Genomic DNA, 23,268 nt, shown 5'->3' on the forward strand with positions numbered 1-23,268 from the left:
AAATGGATCATGTGAACACTATCTTCCCCCACAAAGGCGTTTTCATCAATCTCCCACTCTCGCACGTACGTGGGCACGGTCACAAGGGTCCAGTAATGTGCGTGCGTGGGGGCATTCCCGGGGTCAGGTAGGTTTCGCTTTGCGTGGCACGCGAAATAAGGAATTTCTTTAAGGTTGAGGGGGGAGTGGAGCGGGGAGGGAAGCAAAATGTATCCCACGAAGCCACGATGAATATCTTGGACGCGGGAGAAATTCCCTCCCATTAGACCTTCTGCGAAAGTGACCCGAATATTTTAGATTTAGGTGGCTACTGGTGAAGAGACATGGGCTTTTGAATACAACCCATTTGGGTATCATTTTCGATTCCTGGATGATCTCAAATGGGCCGTGACGAAGTGCCCGAATGCCCGAGGGTGCTCTTGATACCTTTTTGATGATACATATTTTTAAATCGAGTCAGTTCTATTACTTCTGGGACAAACCTTGTAGCTCTCCTAATGATCCCTTTCGGTATTGAGTCGAGCCAAGTGGAAATGGAATGATAGAGCATTAAGAACGTGAAGCCCAACATGGAGTAAAGAGAAAACCATTCTAGGATGGAATAAACGTATATTATGATTAAGTACGGTTTTGCAAGCAAGTACGGGAAAATAGCGAGTGCTTTGTATTCCATGCTACAACTGCCAAGAGAGAAATCGCCCCGTCAATCAACCACAGACTTGCTTGGCTACTTCGCGTTCAAAGTCTGCCTTGGGACATTAGCCATGTTAAATACGCAATGCGATCAACAGTCATCAGTAAATGACCACGTCACTTGAGGAAACCGCTCTCATGCCAAGTTTCGTGAATGAGGACACAATGCACTTCAAATGACAGGTACCGACTGGCGCTTGGCCGCTGACATGACACTGACTCGAATGCACAGGGAGCGAGTACCCTTGGCTGGGCCGATTGGCCATTAACCTCAATCTGGGCCTACAGGTGCGTCATCAGCTACGTCATCAGTCAGCTGCGTCATCGCGAGAGAATGTCGCAGTGCGTCGAATTCGGGAAGTGAAATACTGACAATTTTAAATGAAATTTTAACATTATTGGTGAAATAGATTAGGGCACTCAAAAATAAGGAACTGAAGCCGCTTTTCAAGGAAATTTTATGATTTCCTCTCGAATAAGTGAAATATTGGTATTTAACAAAATATTGGCTTGGATTAGTACAGGTTTACATATCCACAAGAAGATCAGATAACGATAGGAATACGGGATGTTCCATAAATATCCAGGTTTGCATACGTTTGTAGGCCATTTTACCGCGAGTTTAGCTTGAAAATTCACTTGCAACAAAAATAAATTATGTGTGTGCATGCAAAAAAGTCTCGCGTATGAAAATAAAAAAAATCAGATGCCCGAATTTCAATATAGTATAAACTGAAGGTACGGCAATAGAGTGTGTTTTTTTTCTTGTCTTTCCAAAGTTTCAATTTAAGATTTCTTGCTGTTTTTAATACACGCAGGACCTATTAAATTTACCTTTAGCTCGATGCACAAGACTGAATTCAGAAAAACGTCTAAATAGACGCTTTGAAATGTCGTTCTTTGCACGAGGGCGTACTGAAAAGTAAGGTCCCCTATTTTTTATTCATGAAAAATCAAATTTATTCTCAACTTTACGTGCATCGTTGGAAAGGTTGAGCATTTAGCTATTTTTCCACATAGTCGCCTTGACGATTAATCACTTTTTGCATCCTTGTAATCAGTTTTTTAATACCGGCGTCGCACCTTTCTGGTAGCCACTGGTAGCAACATCCGGGCTGTAAGGAGGGTGTTCGATGATATCCCCGCAGAATTCATTGAGTAGGGTGGTCGTTTGATGTGACACATGAGAACGTGCATTGTCATGATGCAAACACTCTCCTTTGGTGAGACACCTTGTTGTAACCGAGCACCTCCGACACAATATTCACCACGGAGAGGTAGCCACTCTCTTCATTAAGGCCTTCCTTTATCTCATGAAGGGTAATCCTCCGGTAATTGCGCACCATCTCGTCAATTGGAGCCACCGTTGATTCCGGCAAACTCGACCGCCCCGACCGCTGCTCATCGTGGACGTTTTCCCGGCCATCAGAAAACTCCCTGCACCACTTCCACACGTTTTTGATGCCCATGTACTTTTCTCGGTACACTTCCACTAACTGGCGATTGATTTCCGTCGGAGAAGCAGTCGTCAGTTGGCTTTGCGACGCGGCGGGAGAAAGGTACGACGCCGGTATTAAAACGCTGGTTATGAGGATGCAAAAAGTGATTGATCGTTGAGGCGACTATGTAGAAAAATAGCTAAATTCTCAACCTTCCCCACGATGTACGCTAAATTGAGATTAATTTGATTTTCCATGAAATAAAATAAGAGACCTTCCTTTTAAGTACGCCCTCGTAAGTTGGCTGAGGTTTTGAATTGAAGGGAGACCGGAAGACGATGGAAGCATATTGGAGACAATGGGAGCCCAGTTAAAGATGAAATTATTTGATGCTCCATCCGGATGAGAGCTCGCACGCATTAACGCATGCGCCTGCGTCTTCGGATGAGGAATTACTGCGGGCTACAACTTTAAAGGGCAATGGTCAAAATAACTTCTGCTTCTCCATGCTTGGCTCATGGTATCATAGACAGTGTCCTAGATCTTAAAATAATGTTAAAGGAAGCCACCATCGTAAAATACAAGGTCTGTCCCAAAAGTACTAGGACCGAATCGATCAAATAAAATGCATTGCCATTACTGCAGCACGAACGTCTTCCCAGTGGCACCCTAGTTCGTCCACACCTGAGCACCCAGCAGTGAGGCCCTTCTTGAATGTGTGGCTGAGTGTTTTCCTGAGTGCTCGTGAGCTCTGTGTTTGTCCCTGGCGCAGAATTAATTCCTGTAAACAGGAGAGCGTGGCATGTGTTCATAAACCCAGGTATCCTTAACGGAGTCCCTTTAACCTTTATTCCATTTTGGGTTGAGTGGGTGTGTGTCTGTAGTTGGTCACTGGCGAGAAAGTGAAATTCCCGCAAACCTCTCTGACGGAGGGGTGTTCTGGTTGAGAGGTTGTGCTTGGTCACTGTCGTGGAATTCCTTCTCCCACAAACCATCACAACAAAAATGGTTTTCTTTGCGAGACGAGTTGTGCTAACTTATTACGGCCATTGGATATGTTCTTCAAATTTGCTTTTTTTCCTGAGTGCTTGCTCGCGTCCCTATTCCCTGCATCTCGTATATCCGTATGAATGAATCCCTTCGTCATTTGGCGGGTTGTCGACACATTACGTGCAATAGATTAGTGTACATACAGGCTTTGACCAGATTAACCTTTAAAAAGAGATTATTCCAGAGTAAAAGAGTTGAAGAGGTGGAATAAAAAAAAGTGGATTTAGAAAAAAACGCCGCTAAGATGACAAAACTGAGACGATTGAAGTCGGAACGCAGCCCCCCAGGGAATGACGTTGCAATGAAAGAAGCCTTTCGATGGGACATTCTTGGATGGCGTGCGATGGATGGATGGATGGATGAGGGAGCGTCCCCCCCCTACAATTCAATCCCCGTTATCGTGATCTTACCCACAATGGTCGGCTTCGCGTCGTTGAGAAGCGGTTCCAGGCGCTCCTTCATCACTTGGAAAATGCTGGGCGAGCTGAACAACCACCTGGAAGAGATTGGAAAAAATCCCTCAGCAAAAAATCATCAGGAATACATATTAAATGGTCCATTATGAAGGAAATGTGCATATTTTATTGTGACACGACTATCCATGACAGGGGTCGGGAAATGTGATCTGGGTCTGCCCTTCCAATGCAGCCGGTCACCAGTTTGCTCCGAGCAGTCTGAGCGGAAAGACGTGCCTCCGAGTGAAGTGTGTTTTTCGACTTTGTAACACGGCGCGATGGAGCGCCCAAAAAAACGCCCACGTGCCCCCCCTGGCACACGTCCTTCATCGTTACCAACTTCCTGGCCCGGTGGTCCCCCAGCCCCCTTACAGTCCCGACTTGGCTCCGTGCGACTTTTTTTCCCCCGACTGATGAGAGAGCTGAAAGGAAAGCATTGGGAGACCATGGAAACCACCCATAAGCATTTTACAACGTTCCTGAGAGACATTCCCGTCGAGAGGAGTTTCAGGGTACCTTCCAGACGTGGCGGACACTTATCCGCAAGTGTATTAATGATGCCGGGGGAGAGAGTGTTTCGAAGAATTATAAGCATTTGTACGAGTGCGTCCATCACTAAATCTATTTTTTTGGCCAGAGAATGCGCATTCCTTTTATAGTGGAATCTGTTAGTTGGAAATAGCCACGAGAATAAACCCGTCACATATGCCATCCCATCCTTACGTGGAGGCACTAAGGACATATGGGTCGAATTATTCCTGAATAGTTCACCGGGAAATTGCAAATATTAATTCAAATGAGAGAAAGACTACTCTCCCTCTTTGGAGAATCGACCCAAAGACTATCCCGCACTAAAATAGGCGGTGCGTTGGAAACATAAGTACTGCCCTCTTTAGAGTAAAAAATATGTTGCAGAAATTTCAGCAACATGCACTTCTAAATGCGCCCGGTGCTGCGCGAGCGAGCCCTGAAGGAAAGCTGCCGTGCATGTTTGCAGTCCTTGAGCAGATTCTGGACCCCTATTTTTCATTGCCTCTTGAGAACACATTTTTTTTAAATTTCCAGTCAACTATGCTCGAATCCAACACAGTTTCTTTTGCGTAAATCCCTGCAATACCGATTTTCCTACCAAAATATGAATCATCAGCTGTACAAGTATGAAATGTGGATTTCAGATAACAGATGGTGCACCGATGCAGTTTGTGGTGCAAAGATTTTACAGTTGTGCCGTTTTGTTGGGTCACCAATTTGTTGTGTCATACGCACACGAGTGATGCATGGAAAAAGGGCGCACATAATGCTGTGTTGATGCGTTCGAAGGTGCCGAAATTGATACCAAACCAAGAGAATCCGCGGAGAGCATTGATTTTTTGTTTTCATTCGAAGGAGACTGCCGCTGAAACACGTGGTGATTACTCCGTGAAGCTTAGGGTGAACATTCTCCATCGCAAGACACGAGTGAGCGATGGTTTTTTAAATTCGATGTTAAAAGGCAAGGAACAAGTTAAATCTCCAAAAGATGGTTGGCGGCAGAAGAGGGCTGGCGGCAGAAGAGGGCTGGCGTGGTATCCAAGAATTGCCCGAAAGATGGGCAAAGTGTCTAACTAGCGGTGGAGCATACTACTTTGACTAGAGCTCTTTTTATCATTGCTGCGAATTTGTACGTTTTTTAAATCCGCATTTCGTACTCGTGCACCTGGTGAGCAAGGGAGAGGATGTGTGTGACATATAATGCACGCATCAAACGGGGCCACTCCTTTGGGATGCGTGGTGTTCTTCGCGAGAGGGAAATGACATTTCCTCTGCTTTCAATTCTCAATGCTACTGATTTTGAATGCTACTTCGCTGTGTCGCTTCCGATATTAAATGAACTCTTATTTCAAAGTTTAATTAATACGAAGGTGGTTTGCAAATGTGGAAAATTGTCCATTTTCACATATCTACCAGTATCGTGTCAAATATTTCTTTCGCCAGTTACATATTATATGACGTCACATATGCCATCCCAAATAGCATCAACTCCTGGCGATCTAGCGAGTATTTACCAACATAGTGCCACGCACGCATTTCGTGTCTGTTCCTTCGTGATGATGGGGTAAAGTTTACGCTGCAAGGTTGAGATTGGACCCGATCTCCGCTGTAATCGAATTCCATGGACTTAGTTAAGCAAGTGATACCTCATTTTGCCTTGTCCAATGCATAACAACTATTTATGGTATGCGTTGAATGAGGCAAAATTAGGAATTGTCCGCACAGCCATGGAGTATTTCATCCGCAGCAAGATGATATATTTTCAATTGAGTTAGGCTCGTTCTGTTCATCCACAACACCGAGGGCAACGTGGGCGAGGGAGGGGGGGAACACACACCAGCCGCCCGAGAGAGAAGTGATTCACAGATAAATAGTATGCAATATTTTTAAGCCGAATGAAATTAACTTACTTAATGATACAATATATATTTCGTCCAACGGAAGAGAGGAATTAGGAGACTGTCGGTGGACAGGACTGCTTGGGGAAAATCGAAGAACCGATCCTATATTTATCTTTTTTTGGCAAACTTCAAATGTCAAGCCGCAAGCATCTTCCACAGTTTTCTCCACGGCCTCCTTCGCTGCATAGCGCTGGCTCCACGCCCTGCCACCTAGCGACCTCTGCTTCGGAACATCTACAAGTCCCCTCCATACAATCAGGGTCACTGCGTTCGAAGAGAGACTACCGAGTCCCTTACCGTAAGATATATTATAATACACAGTAGAATTTCCCATTCTTACTTTTCAATACCAATTTGCACATCATTGGATAGACACTAATTACTATATTTGTAGGTGCATGTTAGTTGATAGTATACGTATTTTCATGCGAGTAAGTTATAAAGGTTTTCGCATGGATATTTCGTTCGCCTAGGAGTGGCATTAATTTGTTAGCTTTGCATTTAGTTTTATTCTCTTTTACGGTTGGTGATCTAACACCCACCGCCACACGCCGGCGGCTTGCGGGGTATTATGGTGATGAATACCTGAGTACATGCATGTGGGTTGAGACGCGTATTAGGATATAACTCTCAGGAAAATCACATCCAATTATTTCAATTATGACACAATTCTAGAAATTGGAATCGGTCTCAATTACTTACATCCAACAAGACATTTTTGCTGAATATTCATCGGTCTTGCGTAATAACCAAAATGACACCCCTTTGTTCCAACAATACAAGTAAGTTGTAATGAGTAATACTCGGGGTCATTAAGTGTCGAGCTACAGGTCAAATTTGGCCTTGGGTGGATTCAGGAACTAAAGGCTGTGACATTTAATAACAAAAAGTAATGAATACATGATTGAAGGATTCATCAATGTTGTAATTGTGAAGGAGGCTGAAATAGACTTTACTTAAGAAGAGAAGACAGAAATTATTTGGAGCTATGATAGCCGCAGTGAAAGAAGTGAAATAGGCAGGTGGCCACAGGGAGTCTTCCAATTCCATCGGTGAGTTTCTTGATTATTCCATCTCCAATAAGCTTCCATTTTAGACTCCTTCGTATATTCTCCATTGATCCTGGCCAGGATTCATTTCATCTTGTCACAGATGAAATACTTAATGCCCAGGCGCCTACAGATACACGCTTGCATACCCTTATTACTTGTCGGCCGCAAATACTGCCAATGAGATCTTTTGACGGAAACACTTTGTTAATCAAATAATAACAGAGACACAAACTCAAATTCCAAAGAAACTGCGGGAGATGCCGCAACAGTAACTTTTAACGGAGTCATCCGCTAATGTGCATTTCAATGCAACAATTTCAGAGCGTAAAAATCATTCGCCTTGATTGGGATCCCAGTCAAGGCGAATGATTTTTACACTCTGAAATTGTTGCATTGAAACAAACTCAAATGGCAATTTTCCGCTTAATACCTATGGATTTATTTTGCTCAAGTTTAGATTTACATAATTTTCAAGTGCACTTGAAAATGATGTAGTGCCTCGAAACTAGTGCAAAATAAATCTATATTAATTGGAAAATTACAATTTTAGTTTGCATCTCTGCTGTTGAGGAACAGTGCTACCACCTTACACCTGAATCTGTATGTCATATGTTGTTAATTACATTTGTAGCGTTCCATTACAATAACTTCAGTTGATAGGGTCACTGCAATTCCGAGGAAATTGTTGAAATTGCATGAACACAAGGCGATCAGGTAGCACGGAAGAAGGAGGAAAATAATCCGTAGGTAACAACAACCGCGGAGTAAAATAAATAAAAATAGGACGGAATTGGTTTTGACACCGATAGAAAATGGTAACAGTACAAAAGTTTTCCTTCAGTTGCAAATGATAAATTGTTTACGTCCAAGATGAAGCGTTGAGTCAATTTTAGCTTCTCACTGGCGATTTATTTAAAATCAGCGATGTGCTTACGCCATTTTTCGTGGAAACCACAACAAAAAGCTACCAGAAAGAAGAAAACTATGAATTGAGAAGAGTTATCTGCGAGAGCGAAAAGATTACGCCTTTATGGGGGACGAGTTCTGAGCACCTTTCAACGCTCTCCACTCCAATTTGACATATTACAGCCCCGCCTTACTTACAGGTGGATCAGATGCGTATGAACAGAGAGATTTTTTGTAGAAGGGATGGATTTAAAATGTTTTTTCCTATGAACATTAGAGATCAAAATAGACATGACAGTAATCGTGCATGAGATAATTAGTATTGGAAGTGTATATACGTTTTATGTCGATATCCAGCATGTTATTTTTCCTTATTTAATAGACCCATCTTTTTAACAGTCCTACAGCATGATTTGAATGAACATATTCTGTTATTGAATTTTGTTGCATGCAAGTACTTTCTCTCTTGTGATTGAAATTTATCGATTGCATGATCAAACTAACATTTGTGTAGAGATAGCATGATTTGGTTTTTGCATATGGTTGTATTCTATTTTACAGGTGGTGACCTAACACCCCCCGCCACACGCCCCCGCAGTGGCTTGCGGGGTATTATGTGGACGAGTCCACACGATCGTTCCGAGGCCTTGAGTGAGGTCGGTTTACCCCGAAGGCCAAACCACAAATGCGAGTTTCGGAACAGAACCTCCGCTGATCTTACTATACTATATATCGGCCGCCAGTCCCACTGGGGCGATCTTCAGGAGGTCACTCGGCCCCAGAAGTTATCCTTTGACCCCTAAGGCGCTTTGCAATGCGCGCAGGAACGCATTCGACAAAAAACAACGAGCAAGGGACTCACCGAACGAACCAGCTTTCCTCCCGCGACGGTTGAAGTGCTTCTCGAAGGAACTGCGCGCGTCCCTGAACTGAGCTGAATGCGACACTTGGCATCAGTTTGAACGCGGCAGTGCGAGTAATAGACCGTTAGAAGCCGCGTCCGCTCGATATTGCGAGCCCGCCCCCTCAACGAACCCCCAGCCACCTAGGGGGAAAGGCCGTGCCGCACTCATCCTGACCGGTGAGGCCCACGCGCACAGCCAAACGCTTTCGAAAATCAGCGATTCCAACCAATAATGGCGGACAAGACATCAGAACTAGTCGAAGTATGTCAACACAGGAAGTATGGCCCATGGTTACATCACGGAGGGATGAAAAGGCAATAAAACTGTCGAAATGCGTTAATTATAAAATGGAGAACTACGGAGAGGGAGCGAGGAGGCTATAGACACACATTCCCGAATTTCAGACAGAATATATCCCTATATCTAAACAGGCCCAGAGTAGACAGAATCCTACAGTCGGTAAGTGAAATGTATGAGTAAAAGCCAGGACACTTTAGGACATCCATTCCGTTTCTGTGTGTAAATTACCTTTTGCTTATTTCGTGAAAATCAAGCGAAAAGAGAATGATGACACTCAGATGTTTGGATGGAGTGACCAGAGAGAACATTGGAACGCAAAGGCTTGAGATGTGCAATGGCAGTTGAAAGAGCCCAAATGCGCCGTTACGAAGTGTATCTTAAAGCCCAATAATAGAACACACGCCGTTTAAGAATAATAAAACACAATGCAAACGGGAAAACCGAAACCGTAAACTTGTATACAAGTTTACGGTCTCGGCTATCTCGTTTTCATTGCTTCAAGACCGTAGGTACGTTCATTTTATATTTACAATAGAACAGAATCCAATCCAATCATATCCAACAAAATCAAATAATAAGATAAAAATCCAATAATATCCATTATAATCCCACATGTCCACCGATAGAACACACGACGCGAACAGCGTTAATCACTCAGCAGTAAGGCCAAAGTAATGATAATATCGGCAAATGTATCTTGAACCCTTCAGCGCGCGCGTGTGCGTGCGTGCGTGTGTGTGAAATCGAGACGCATGATGGGCACCGTCCGACACGAACCCGAATGGACGAGTGTGCGTGCAATTTGATCAGTTCATTTCAATTCCTCTTTTCCACACAATATCTCCTTTCGCTTTCGTGCATAACCAGGGTCTGTTAAGCCTCGAGGATAGTTCCTTGATTAAAGGCCTCCTCCGCATTTTTCTTTAAAAATTAATTAATGGTGATATCAGAACGAAAGCACATCTGCTGGCAGAAATTTATTCTGGACGAATTGATGTCTTGGAAAAGTATCGTTCTATAACTGAATTAATGAAATGTAATCAATTAAAAGTAAGAGGATTTTAAAGGAGGCAAGGAATGGTGATAGTTGAAAGTGGAAACCGCGAAGATTCCTCAGAAACCAAATGACTTTGGCGAAAGTATTTCGATAAACGAGGGTAGACTGAAAACTAAAGCACACATGCCTGTAGACCACGAACAAAATGACTTTCAAAATCACTCCTGGTGGAATGTGGAAGTAACATTCCCCCCGCAACGCAGGTTTGAGGTCGTTACATTCATTCGGTGTTTTCTGAGAAGCAGAAGTATGGAGACGTGTTCTAGTGCTATGTCAACGCGAGTTAAACAGCGTGCTGTTACTGAATTTTGAAGTGCTAAAAAAGTGACTCCTACTGAGAGTCGTCGTCGTTTAAAGGCTGTTTCTGGTGACGATGCTGTTGATAGCTCTATTGTAACTATCGATGGGTGGTAAAATTTCGTGGTTGCGAGCCTGGAAAGGCCATAATTGTAGATGAAACACGCAGCGGACGTCCGATAACTGCCACAGACGATAAACATCGCAAACTCGCCCAAGATTTAATTCAAATGACCGACGAATCACTTAACAAAAGTGTATAATATACCTCCGATGCAAAGTTTTTCGTGTTCAAGGTAGCCTGGCGCTAATAGCCTCGCAACATGACAACGCTCGTCCCCACACCTCGCGCGCCACTGGAGAGGCTCTGCGAAACCTGAAATTCGAACCGATTCCACACCCTCCTTATTCCCTCGATCCTGCGACTAGCGATTTATATTTTTGAGAGACACCTCGAGGGTGTTCATTATACCTCGGGCGATGAGGCGAAGGCAGCTGTCAAGTCCTGGATTCGAGAAAAGTAGAAAGTTTTTCAGTAATGGAATGAAAAACCTTGTTACACGTTGGGAATAATGTGTTAGCCTTAACGGTGACTATGTATAAAAATAAAAATTTGATTTTGAAACTTAAGAATTGTACTTGAATGGACTCTTTGACGGATCTTGTTATTTGTTTTTGCTCGCGCTCTTCGAACATGTGCGCATTACTTTTCAGCCTGCCCTCGTATTTGGAATCGTGAATAAAGCCCTTTGAAAATATATCCATTTTTAAATTGATGCCATCAGGAGGGAATTTGAGTTGGGACAAAACTTTTTCGCCAAATATTATTATTCCAAACGAAAGCCTGTCCATATTGATAATTCCAAATGCATTGCGCAGTTAAAAATCTTCCATAGAAAGTTGTGATAATTTCTGGAATGACATTTAAATACTGGTTCATGAAAATCAGTGCTACCTTTTTCAATAAATGTCAAAATATTGAATTATTTTCAGCACCGTTACAGGTTTTAATGTTGGTTTGACTTCAACGGTACATTATCATAATACCGAATGTACATTTTTTAAAGCAGTGCGCAATGATAATAGCGAAATAAAGATATCGAGTAAATTTACTTTCAGCGAAAGAATTATTATTAACGTAACAGAGCTGTGCTGGCGGAAGTAATAAAAATTACTACTGGTAGGGTCACCCATGCCGGATAGGTCGAAGGCTAGGAGCCAAACGAAAGGTAGTCCACGCAGCGTCTGTTCCTCAATGAGGCTGCTGCAATGGCGTCTGACCCCAGTGGGGCGGCCAGTAAGTGATGGTGTCACGTTAAAAACACTATTGAGGAAGGCAACGGGAAACCACCTCAATTATCATTCCCAAGACTGACCAGCACGCCAATCCGACAGAGTGGGTAGGCCGGCTTCACTATCTGGCTCTCCTCCGAACACACGAGGAAGACTAATGTATCAGGTCTGTCCCAAAAGTGGTAGGACTGAGTCGATTAAAGAAAATACATTGCCGGAATTGATGCATTCACTCGCACGTCTTCGAAGTATCACCCTTGTGCGTCCACACACCGCCGCCAGCGAATATACCAGTCCTCGTACGCCTTCTGGAAGGCGGCGCCCTGAACGCTACTAAGCTTCCTCGTCACGGCCTGCAGTAACGCTTCCACCGATCCTTGGTGGTGACTTCCTCTCAGCACGTATATGAAGGGAAAGAGGAAGAAGTCTGGTGGGGCAACTTCTGGGCTTCAGGGTGGCTGAGGCATGGTCGAGAAGCTCTTGGCGGATCCGCGTGTAAGTTTCCTTTTGTTCGTCCGAGAGCACTCGCGGCACTTAACTCCCCCACACACCTTTATCATGACCATGATTTCGGTCACAAGTCGATGCACATCACTTTTAGGGATGCCTAGTTCATCAGAAACCATGCGAACACTTAATCTGCGATCCCTATCCTTCACAGAGCCTTCACTCTCGCAAGATTTTCGCCACTTTTTGAGGTCGAAGGTCGTCCTGAAAGTTCGGTTTCCTCAAACATTTTCTCCACCCTCCCGAAACAACTTGCGCCACTCAAAACACACTCGATATACCCATTGGCGTTATCACCATAAGAATCTGCCTTGAGCATGTCATGAGTCTCTTTCTCGGTTTTGTCCAGTTCCACGCAAAATTTGATGGCGTAGCGCTGTTCCCATAGCCGGTTCGTGACAGAGCGTAACGAGGTCACGTTACAGAGGTTTCGTAAACGAACTATCCGCGTTCTACAAAGGCTGGGAGCCAACTCCCGCCAGCCTCCACCCTTTTCTGAGACTCCCCTCGCTCGAACCCAGCCAGAGAAACCGCCGGCCGTCCGTTCGAATATCCGAGAAAATATAAGTCCCACTACTTTAAGGAGAGGCCTTGTTAATGGCGCGCGAGAGAGAGATTTGAGGAGGCCGCAGCACTCACTCGTGTCCCCACGGCGCCAAACCTTGAGGCGCCGACGCTTTCAGGTCTAAGGGAACCTGGAAGTCATCCCGACCGAACGACCCCTAATTAGAGTGACCACCCCATTTGCGATTTCCGCCTCGATTGAGTGCAGGAACGGAATCGTCTCGCACCCCGACGAACCCCGACCCCTAAAGGATGCCAACGAAACTCCGTGTCAGTTAATCGATCGCCCGAGAAAGGGGACACTTGACGCAATTGCTTCCCGCGGATGGGAGCAACGCTCGCCCCATCGACGCCCGTTGCCCGGGGGAGGGGGATCCCACGGCGGGCGTCGAGGCCGGTGCATCGGGGAGGGAAACCAGGTTGCAGAGCACGCCAATCGCTCCTTTAAAGACCGACCACCTGCGCGATCGGAATAGATCACGTCCATCCGTGGCTACAGCGCGTTAGTTCTTATAGCCGCTGCTGCGTCCGCCTTTACCGCCAAACCCAAGAGTCAGGCGTGAGAGGTCATGCGTAGTCTCCTTCCAGAGGGCTTTGTTTACTTGACCGGCCCACCTACTGGCCACGCGAAGGGCATGAAATACCCTGGCTGGGGATGTCGTACTTCGGCAAAATAAATATAAGGTCCATTATAAGGAGAACACGCCTGAGGGATGAGTTACCTCGTCGATTCAAAATTAATTCATACAATTACACTTCTTTGGGATATGCCCCGATATGTCATGATGTATTTATTGAGCCACGATTGATAATATTAGGTGCCCTTTTAACCTAAACGAACCGGGAACATTAAGAATTAGGTCGATTTAAAATGATTAAACGGCTCTATACCATTTACAAATGATGCGTGCCATGGAAGCAGGGCAGTCCGTTTGGTTGAACTTACTAACTAAATTCAGATCCGCATGTTTCAGCACCGAGGTCTCGCAAATTATTCGCACTCTAAACATTAATTGGTCGCTCGGATCATAAATATGTAAAATTCTGGAAATATATAACAAGAACTAGCAGACTCAAGGACTCCTTCTTCCCATGGACAGTACGAGACAGCAACTAGGGGGCTATAGATAGCAAAAATCCCACTTGTGACCCATATTAGCGTCTGAGGAATAATAAGTTCTACTCAAATTCATGCCCTTTCACTAACCTCGTGTGTTTTGTTGTCAAAACCCTTTCTTCCCTGAGGACCGCGTTAAAATGCCATTAAATAATGAAGCGCTCTTAACAGTAATGCCTACTCTGCTTTATTCCTTGTTGTTTTTAAGTTTCTCCTTCCATCCTCGTCTTTCTCTGTGGGAGGCCTGATGCCCGCTGTCCGCGGCGGACCTCACGCCGTCCGCCATCGTTAGCGGTGTGTCGCATTCCCTAGCTGTGACTTTGGGGCCGGAGACTATTTTTAAAATTACATTCATGTGACCTGCATCGTTCGGGTGTGAGGCAGGGGGTGGATTTACTACCCTGCGGTCGCCAATTTCTTGTATAGTTTCTATACATTATTTTCTTCTTCGGGAATATTCATTACTAACAAATCAAGAATATTATCCCCATAGTTGGTGATGTGACAAGTTGATTCAATGAGTTCAAAGTAGAAGAGTTAAAGAGCGATTCGCAGATGTCTTTGTCTTTACCCTTCGTTTTAAAACTATATGTGCTACAAAACAGAATAGAATAAATTCCAATCTCCACCGATTATAACGTCGCGATCAATGAGTCGTGATAAAAAACCTATGATTTTCTGATCTAATTCTAGTATCGAATTGTCTCTGTTGACTGGTGGTCTTTAAAATGCGTAAAACAATTAATATTTTGCAATGAGGACTTTTAATTGAGCGCCAAACGCTTTCCAAACCATTACCCGGAATTACCTCAGCCCTGCTGACGCAAGAATGTTTCACTTCGATAAAGACACCACCCCCAATTCTATTTGTTCTGTCATTTCTGTAAATGGAAAAGGATTTTGGGGAAATTTAACCGTCGGCAATTTCAGTGGATAATCAGCTTTCTGTTCAAAAATTATATCTGCGCCTGCGCTTTGAATAAAGGGATGATGTTCCGCGACTTTGTTTTTAAAACTTTGTTTTTCAAGGCAATTGACTACCAATACAGATAATGATTCCTTGATATTTCGGTTTTTGAATTTTAAACGATGATCGTCTGTTTATTATTATTGACTCCATTTTGAAATTTTCCATCCGATACCATATTATTCGTGTCCAATGAACTATTTGCTAGCACTGAACTTCATTTAAAGCTACCTAATTTGGCATGGGAGATTTTAGAGACCCACTATTTGACCTAAATACACGAGCGGGTATTTCATCAGAACAGGAGAATTTATTAGGCTTGATATTTTTAAGCTAACGTTCTATTCAATAATATAAGATATCAATTTTTGGCATCGGTTGACCGGCGATGATTTGGTAAGCTATTGGAGGTATTCTGTGAGATATTGGTGAAGACGCTTTCACAGAATGAATTGAATAAGTTAGTCTATTCCAAACTGCCGGTTACTCTTGCGCCTTTATCATTTTTGAATGAATTAACAGTTTCCCTGAACTTCTCTAACGCATGACCAAAATGCTTTTAGATTATCTTACAAAACTTCCGCTAACCTTTTCCTTAACTCTGTCAAACAAACGTATCAAATTTATAAATGATTTTGTGCTCGCAAATCGCCATTTAACCGTAAGGGAGATAGCCGAGGAAGTGAACATTAGTTTTGGATCCTGTCAGACAATTTTGACAGACATTTTGGGCATGACGCGGGTCGCATCAAAATTCGTCCCGCGGGGGCTGACTGATGAACAGAGACAAAAACGTGCAGACATTTGTCAGAAACTCCTGGATCGAGCCAATACCGACCCAGAGTTTCTTAAAACCATCTTAACCGGTGATGAAACCTGGGTTTACGGTTATGATGTTGAGCCAAAGGCCCAGTCTTCTCAGTTGAAAGGTCCTCATTCTCCGCGACCAAAGAAAGCTCGCATGTCCCGGTCCAATGTGATGGTCATGCTGGTGTGTTACTTCGATTGGCAAGGGCTGATTCATTACGAATACGTCCCTCAAGGTCAAACCGTCAACAAAGAGTTCTAAATAAAGGTTATCCAGAGGCTGAGGGTCGCAGTGAGCCGAAAGAGGCCGGACAAGTGGAGAACACGTATCCGATCAGTTAGAGGACATAATCTTCCCGTTTGAGCTGCCTGGTCCCCCTTATGCGCTTAACTGACTCCAAATTGCGATGAATTGAGAGAACCATCTCATCGGGCGCGAATCGGACTTTCAGCCACAAGTGGAAGCTCATGTTGATGACAGGGTGACAATTATTTCATTATTACCCTGCCACTGACGCCTACTCACTTCAACTCGTGGTGAAGTACGTGGCGATGCATGGATCTGATGCGCCGTTTAAATTCCATGACAATGGCTACAATCTGTCGAAAAGAAGGAAAGCGAGGAAACAAAAAGTGTTCAGAAGACTAAAAACCGGTTTTATTCTCTATCGAGGGTGGTGACCTAGCAGCACCCCTATGGCCACGTGCCCTTGCGGCGGCTTGCGGGGTAGACGTAATGGGAACCATAAGCACCTTACACAAATCTTTTGCCGACAATCACGCGGAACATTATTGCAGTATTCTGCTTTCCTGAGACAAATGTGGAAAATTCACCCTTCGTCACGATTCATTTAAGTTTCTTCCGGTCGTTTTAGGATGAAATACCACGTCTGTTCCTCAGTGAGGCGGCTGCAATGGCGTCTGACCCCAGTGGGGCGGCCATTGAGCGATGGTGTCACGTTAAAAACACTTTTGAGAAAGGCAACGGGAAAGCACCTCAATTATCATTCCCAAGATTGAAATGATGGACAATACAGAGATTTTGAGTCCTGGCAACTACGGGGCTCGGCCCAATCGGCCGTGTGTCTTGCCCGGCAGCGGAGGAGACAAGCCTTCCGTGGTCGTCATCCAACGAAACCCTTGCATGGGAAAACCGACAGCAGCAGTACAGAAGACGCAAGAGAAGAAGAAGCCCAAAATAGTTAAAATAGGGACTTGGAATGTTTATAACAATGCCGAGGACAGGAAAATTAGATAATATTTGGTGAGAGATGGAAAAAAGAAATATAGATATTTTAGAGGTGCGATGGATATGCAAGGTGAGATGGAAGGATTGCGGGGATTACTGGAATGATAGTTATGGATTAATAAACAGCGGCAAGCAGACCACAAGTGCAAAATATTTCCTTGACCGGGACTTGAACTCCGGATCTTTTGAATTGCCAGGCCGATGCTCTAACCACTTGAGCTATCGAGGAAACGTAATTTACACTGAAATCGGCTTTGTAGGGTGTGTGTATATATATATATATACACATTTGAATATGTATATATATATATATATATATATATATATATATATATATATATATATACATATTCAAATTAATTATATTTATATTATATATATTTATATTATATATATTATATATATTTATATATATAATATATATATATATATATATATATATATATATATATATATATATTATATATATTATATATATTTATATAATATATATATATATATATATATTATATATATTTATATTATATATATAATATATATTTATATAATATATATATATATATACATATATATATATAAACCACCATGTGTGTGTTTGTGTGGGTGTGTGTGTGAAAGTGTAATTTTAAATAAAGGGAATAAAGGTAATATGTTGGATCGGAAGAATGCAATTTCACTGTGAAGTATGCCAAACAAATACGGATCTTCAGACTTCGTAAAAGCCAAGCGATAAATATAATCAGTAATTTTACAGTACATAGTAATCTGTAAGTTAATTAAGTGAATGTACAACATCTAAATAAAAAGAATATGTAATATTCAGCAACTGTGGGTGTTTGACACATCGTCATCTTATTAATATATTTATTTTAAGATAATTTGCTACATCAATACGCTTCGATAGGTATCATTAAGGTGAGAATACTAAAGACAATAGAGATTCAAGTATCACTATTAATGAACTTTAATCTATAATATAGGGACAATTTCACATTCTACCTATTTCGTGACTCAATTCCCCTTGCCTAAACATTTTGTTCCAAGAAAACATGCACTTAAATAAATCAACAGCATCCATTATTTTCCCTACAATTGAGTCCACGCCAATCTTTGATGGCTGACACTGGGTGTTCTAAAAGGTCTCTCTCTCTCGCCCCTGAATTGAAAAGCACAAAATCGCCGAACCATCTCATTTAATCATTTCCCTTCGTCCCATGCCCTCCGCCTTCTCCTACTCCTCCAAAATGTCCCACCGCGAGCGTCGCCGTTGGAAGTGATGTATCACTTTGCCACCGCTACCACATGACACCACTCTAGCGGCGTCGCGAGTGAAAACAAATGCCTCTTGAAAAAAGACCAATTGCTGGACGTTGGCCTTTCCAAGCGGAGGCGACTCCCCCCCCCCCCCTCCCCCAGAAGTCACTGCGGGCCCGCCGCGATGCCCTTCCACTATGCCACGCATACCATCGAAGCTTCCCAGCAACCCCAAGCAAGCAATACACTCACGGCTTCCCACAGAAGCGACCATTAACCGCCAATTAATTAAGTTTAGGCGCGCGCGGTCACCGCTGGTTACATCGATTACACAGAAAAGACAAAGACGACCGGCGCTCCCACAAAACATTGCAGTTGAAAGAGCATTCTTGAGACGGGAACACGATTCAGCACTCTAGTTTAGATCACTCCCTTCTTTCATTTAATTGAGAGGATAGGTCGCAGGTGAATGCCGCCTCCGCTTAATGGTCGCAATCGCCCAAAAGCGATCTCACATCGACGGAAAACTGCCACGCAAGCAAGTATCGTACCAGTGTATCGATATTGGGATTTGAAAATTCGCCGATTTGGGAATTAGCAGCTGCGTGCCGATCTCTTAGCATTATTAGGAGAAACTAAAAGAGAGGTGTAATTTCGGTCTACTTAGGCCTCGTTTGGAATATGCTGCAGGTATTTCGGATCCTTGGGAGGAAATTTGTCAAAAAGGATTAGATGAGGTCCACAGAAAATCCGCCAGATCCCTGACAGATTGTTAGAACGAGAAGACAAGTGCAAGAGGTTTTTAAGGGGAATTACGGGCTGGGAACCACTTGAGGTATAAAGAGAACAAGCGAGACTGAGACCTTTAAAAAAGTTTCAGAACAGACGAGTTTTACGATGACACTAAAGGAATTATTAGTATGGCCCCACAAGCTATTAAGGTAGATCAGACCACACATATGATAAGATCAGGGAGATAGACTCCAGGACAGATGGATACAAATGCTCGTACTTTTCCCGAACAATCAAAAATCATAATAGTAAGACACCAAAGTCATTTTAAAAATATTAAAGACATTCAATTTACATGTCAGTAAAAGATGAAACTTTGCTTAGGCACAAGGCATATACGTAGTTGTGCATGTGTATGTTAGTTGATGGTCCACGTATTTGCATTCGTGTAAGTCATAAAGGTTATTCCATGAATATATAAGACTTTGTGAGTGTGGATTGGCATGAATTTGTTGGTTTTGCATGGGGTCTAATTCTCTTTAACGGGTGGTGACCTAACGCACCCCTCCACACGCTATTGTGGCGCCTAGTGGGGAATACTGGAATACAATACGTAGGCGTAGAAGCGTAAATCGGTACCCACTATTGAGAACATAGAAATAAAGTATGGAGCGAGAGATGGATAGAGGCAATATAGATATTTTGGGTCTATGCGAGGTGAGATGGAAGGATAGCGGGGGTTACTGGAGTGATAATTATAGAATAATATACAGCGGTAAGGACGAGAGCCAACGAGGGGTTGCCATAGTATGAAATGAAGAGGTAGGAAGATGCGTAGTCAACATAGAACAAGTAAAGGATAGAACATTACTAGTAGAGATAAAAGCAGAACCGACGAATTTGGTTATTATTCAGGTATGCCTGCCACCGAGCAACCATACAGAGAAAGAGGTCGTTAGGATACACGATCAATTACAGGACATAATCGCGTGTTGCTGCAGGAAAACATCTGATAGTGATAAGGGATTGGAATGCGACGGTAGACAACGGAAGAGATGGTGATGAGGTGGGGGACTACGGTTCAGGCTCGAGGAATGACCGCGGAGAGAAAGCAGTTGAGTTCTGCAGGAGACAGGGGTTAGTCATCACCAACACTTGGTTTAGACACCACAAAAGGCGTAGTTATGCATGGAAAATGGCTTGGAATTCACCAAAAAATTAGCTAGAAACTATAATCTGTAGGAACAGATTGAGAAAGTGATTAATTCTCAAGTTTCTCAAGAGTGGATGTGGATTCAATAATGAGTGAGGAGGAGCCGCGAACTGAAGAGGAAAAATGGGAAAATATCAAAAAAGGGATACAAAAAGCCACAAAAGACACTCAAGGAATAGTAAATGAACTAGGAAAACATGGATTAAAGACGATGTGATTAGAAAGATATACGAGAGAAGGGAATAGAAAAATCTACACAAACAAAGAGCTTGGTAGAAGAAAGTACAAACGGTTGTAAAACAAACTGAATCGGAAAAGTTACAGGTCGAAAGAAGCGTGGTGGGAGAAGCATTGTGGATGTGTGGAATGTTTAAAAGGAATGCGAAACGGATAAAATAGATAAACAGGAAGGTTTAGACGCTGACAGGAAGAAAGAAAGAAAGGAAAACCGCTGCAAACAATCAAATATGAGTCGGGGAAATTATTAAATGAGCCAGGGAAGATTGAAAAGGGATGGAGACAGAAAATATGAGAAACTAGATGGTCGAGGCATTAGGCCACAAAACCAGCACACAGAACGGGAATACGATGATCATACGAGCATCATTAGTCAAGGTATAAGTACTTGGTTGTGAGATGAGAAGGGCTTTTCGGAAGCGACATCAAATAAGACCTTGGAGGTCGATAACATTCCCGCTCTCAAGGGTTTAGGATAACTTGGGAGCATTCGGAATTTGCAAATTTAAATGCAAATAATTAATAATTTTGGATTTTGTTTTCATGCACATTAATAATACCGGCAAGTTCTACTTCTAATCAAAGCTCTTAAAAGAAATTTCCGATGGTTTCAATTTATTTTGTCCGCTGGGAAATAAGACATCTAATGGAAAACTAGCGAAGGAGCAATCGATGAAAATCATACAGAAAATACTTCTCGACTTGTTTACACAAATTCACTGGAATTTACTACACCATTTTTTATTTTCCAGTACAAATAAAAAAATGGATTTTTCCTTAGTAAAAAGACTATGACTCCTCATCACTTAATACTCCTGGGAAACGAAAACAGAAAACTGCGCGCAGGAATTTACGTCCGTGCAGTCAACGAGACGGAGGGAGGGGAAGTGCTCCCGTACGTAATTGGCCTATTGGCACTAATAATCTCAATAAAGAAAATTTTTTAAATTCTCACGATGTCAGACGCATGATTTAATTAAGTCGGAGTATAGTAAAGTAAGTACACAGTTACCTTTACAATAATCATTGCCACATATATTTATATATACTTATAGAGATCTTAATAGACATGACAGCAATCGCGTAGGAGACAATTGGAATTGGTAGTGTATACACCTCGATGTCCGAAATCAACGTTTTAAAGAATTAACGCCCATCTTTTCGTACTTTAAATTCCAACAAAATCGATGCTTCGGCATTGGTCGATCGCTGCGCGATGCACTCTCTCCCTCTGCCGGTGTTCCAGAAACCATGGCATTTCAACCTCACCTACACGACGTTTCGATCTTATGTCGGCCGCGTCCTCTTGAATTATCACTTGGCTCAGAACACAGCTTTGGGTTCAAGAATACGTGTAAAAGCGTAATTAATCCTCCGGGCAAGAAGAGCCATTAATTCCCGAGCGCCCCCTGATGGCCGCGCACTGCCTGGCACACGACCAGATGATGACGACTCCGCGTCGCACCACATACATGTACATTCCGGCGGCGAACGTGGCATTTCTTCCAATTAACACCTCGATTCACTCGAAGATAAAAAATAGAATGGAAATCCATTGGTCACCCGGGTTCAGGGTGACTCGTAGGCACGCAGCACCATGCGCCCACGAAACAGCGCATACATAGTACCCCGTAAAGCCGCAACTGGGGCGTGTGGCGGGGGGTGTTAGGTCACCACCCGTAAAAGAGAATAAAACCGCATGCAAAACCAATCAATTCATGAAAATCTACACCCACATGAGGCCTATATATTCATGCAAAAACCTTTTTAACTTGCACGCATGCAAATACATAAAAATATCAACTGACTAACATATACAGGCACCTACGAATGTAGCATAAGTCTATCCAATGACGTGTAAAATTAGAATTGAATGGTAAGGAGGGGAAATTCTTGGCCAGATTTGGCAAGGAAGAAAGTCATATTTCACGAAGCAATGCACACCAACACACAAGTTGCCATGGCAGAAATACGCGAACATACGAATTGTTGCCACACCCGCGTTGCTCTTATTCAAACCCGCCGGTTTGGCTCCATTTACGTAGATTTCCATCTCTTCCCCAAGCTCAAATTTTTCCCCAGTGGACAGGGATTCTCTTCAAACAAAGAACCAACATCCGAAGTAGAAGACGGCTGGTATTTTGCAGGCCCTAAGGAATCTAAATTTCGAGATGGGATCGAGACATTGGGACATCGCTGGACCAAATGCATCAGTGTGGAGGGAGTCGTTTGTTTCCATTCCACTCCCGAGAACTTTTCTAATTAACCTCGTATCTTAGAATCTATGCGACGATCGTTTCATTTCGCCGGGGCGGGATATTTGGAAACGCAAGAAGTGAGTGGGCTCATGCAATGAAGGAGGAAATCGAGGAACCCGGAAAAACGACTCCGACCGAAAATTAAAATTCCGCTCCCACCAAAGCGAGCGTGCTCGTGGCACGACACACGAGCCGTGGACATGGGACGCGATCTCTCTTTCTCCCCCACCGACGCGGATGGAGCAAGGACGTCCCTCTCCACTCGAAGGGCGTGTCGACCGCCTCGCTCGGCGATCGTCACTTGTGGCCGATGGATCTGATGGACCGGGAATAGGAATCGACGTTTTTAGAAGTTTTAAGTATAAATGTAAAGCAGCCACTGGGTAATAAACTTCATTGTAGTTATTAAAATATTGTTTGTATGTGATGTGGACGGCATTTTGTATGTGATGTGGAAGTGTCATTGTATGTAAGAATATTTTGT

At 43.2% G+C, this 23,268-nt stretch overlaps 1 protein-coding gene across 1 annotated transcript in view; it reads right to left on the reverse strand.

Annotated features, from left to right (window-relative positions):
• The window catches only part of LOC139698994 (uncharacterized), a 201,947-nt gene that overhangs the window by 69,946 nt on the left and 108,733 nt on the right, over window positions 1-23,268 (reverse strand). Inside the window, exon 3 of the mRNA XM_071597988.1 lies at window positions 3,593-3,678. Coding sequence (XP_071454089.1) covers window positions 3,593-3,678 — 86 coding nt within the window. The remainder of the gene's footprint in view (window positions 1-3,592; window positions 3,679-23,268) is intronic.

Source organism: Hetaerina americana, unplaced genomic scaffold (assembly GCF_022747635.1).
Source record: "Hetaerina americana unplaced genomic scaffold, ioHetAmer1.1.p SCAF_9, whole genome shotgun sequence".
NCBI lineage: Eukaryota > Metazoa > Arthropoda > Insecta > Odonata > Calopterygidae > Hetaerina > Hetaerina americana.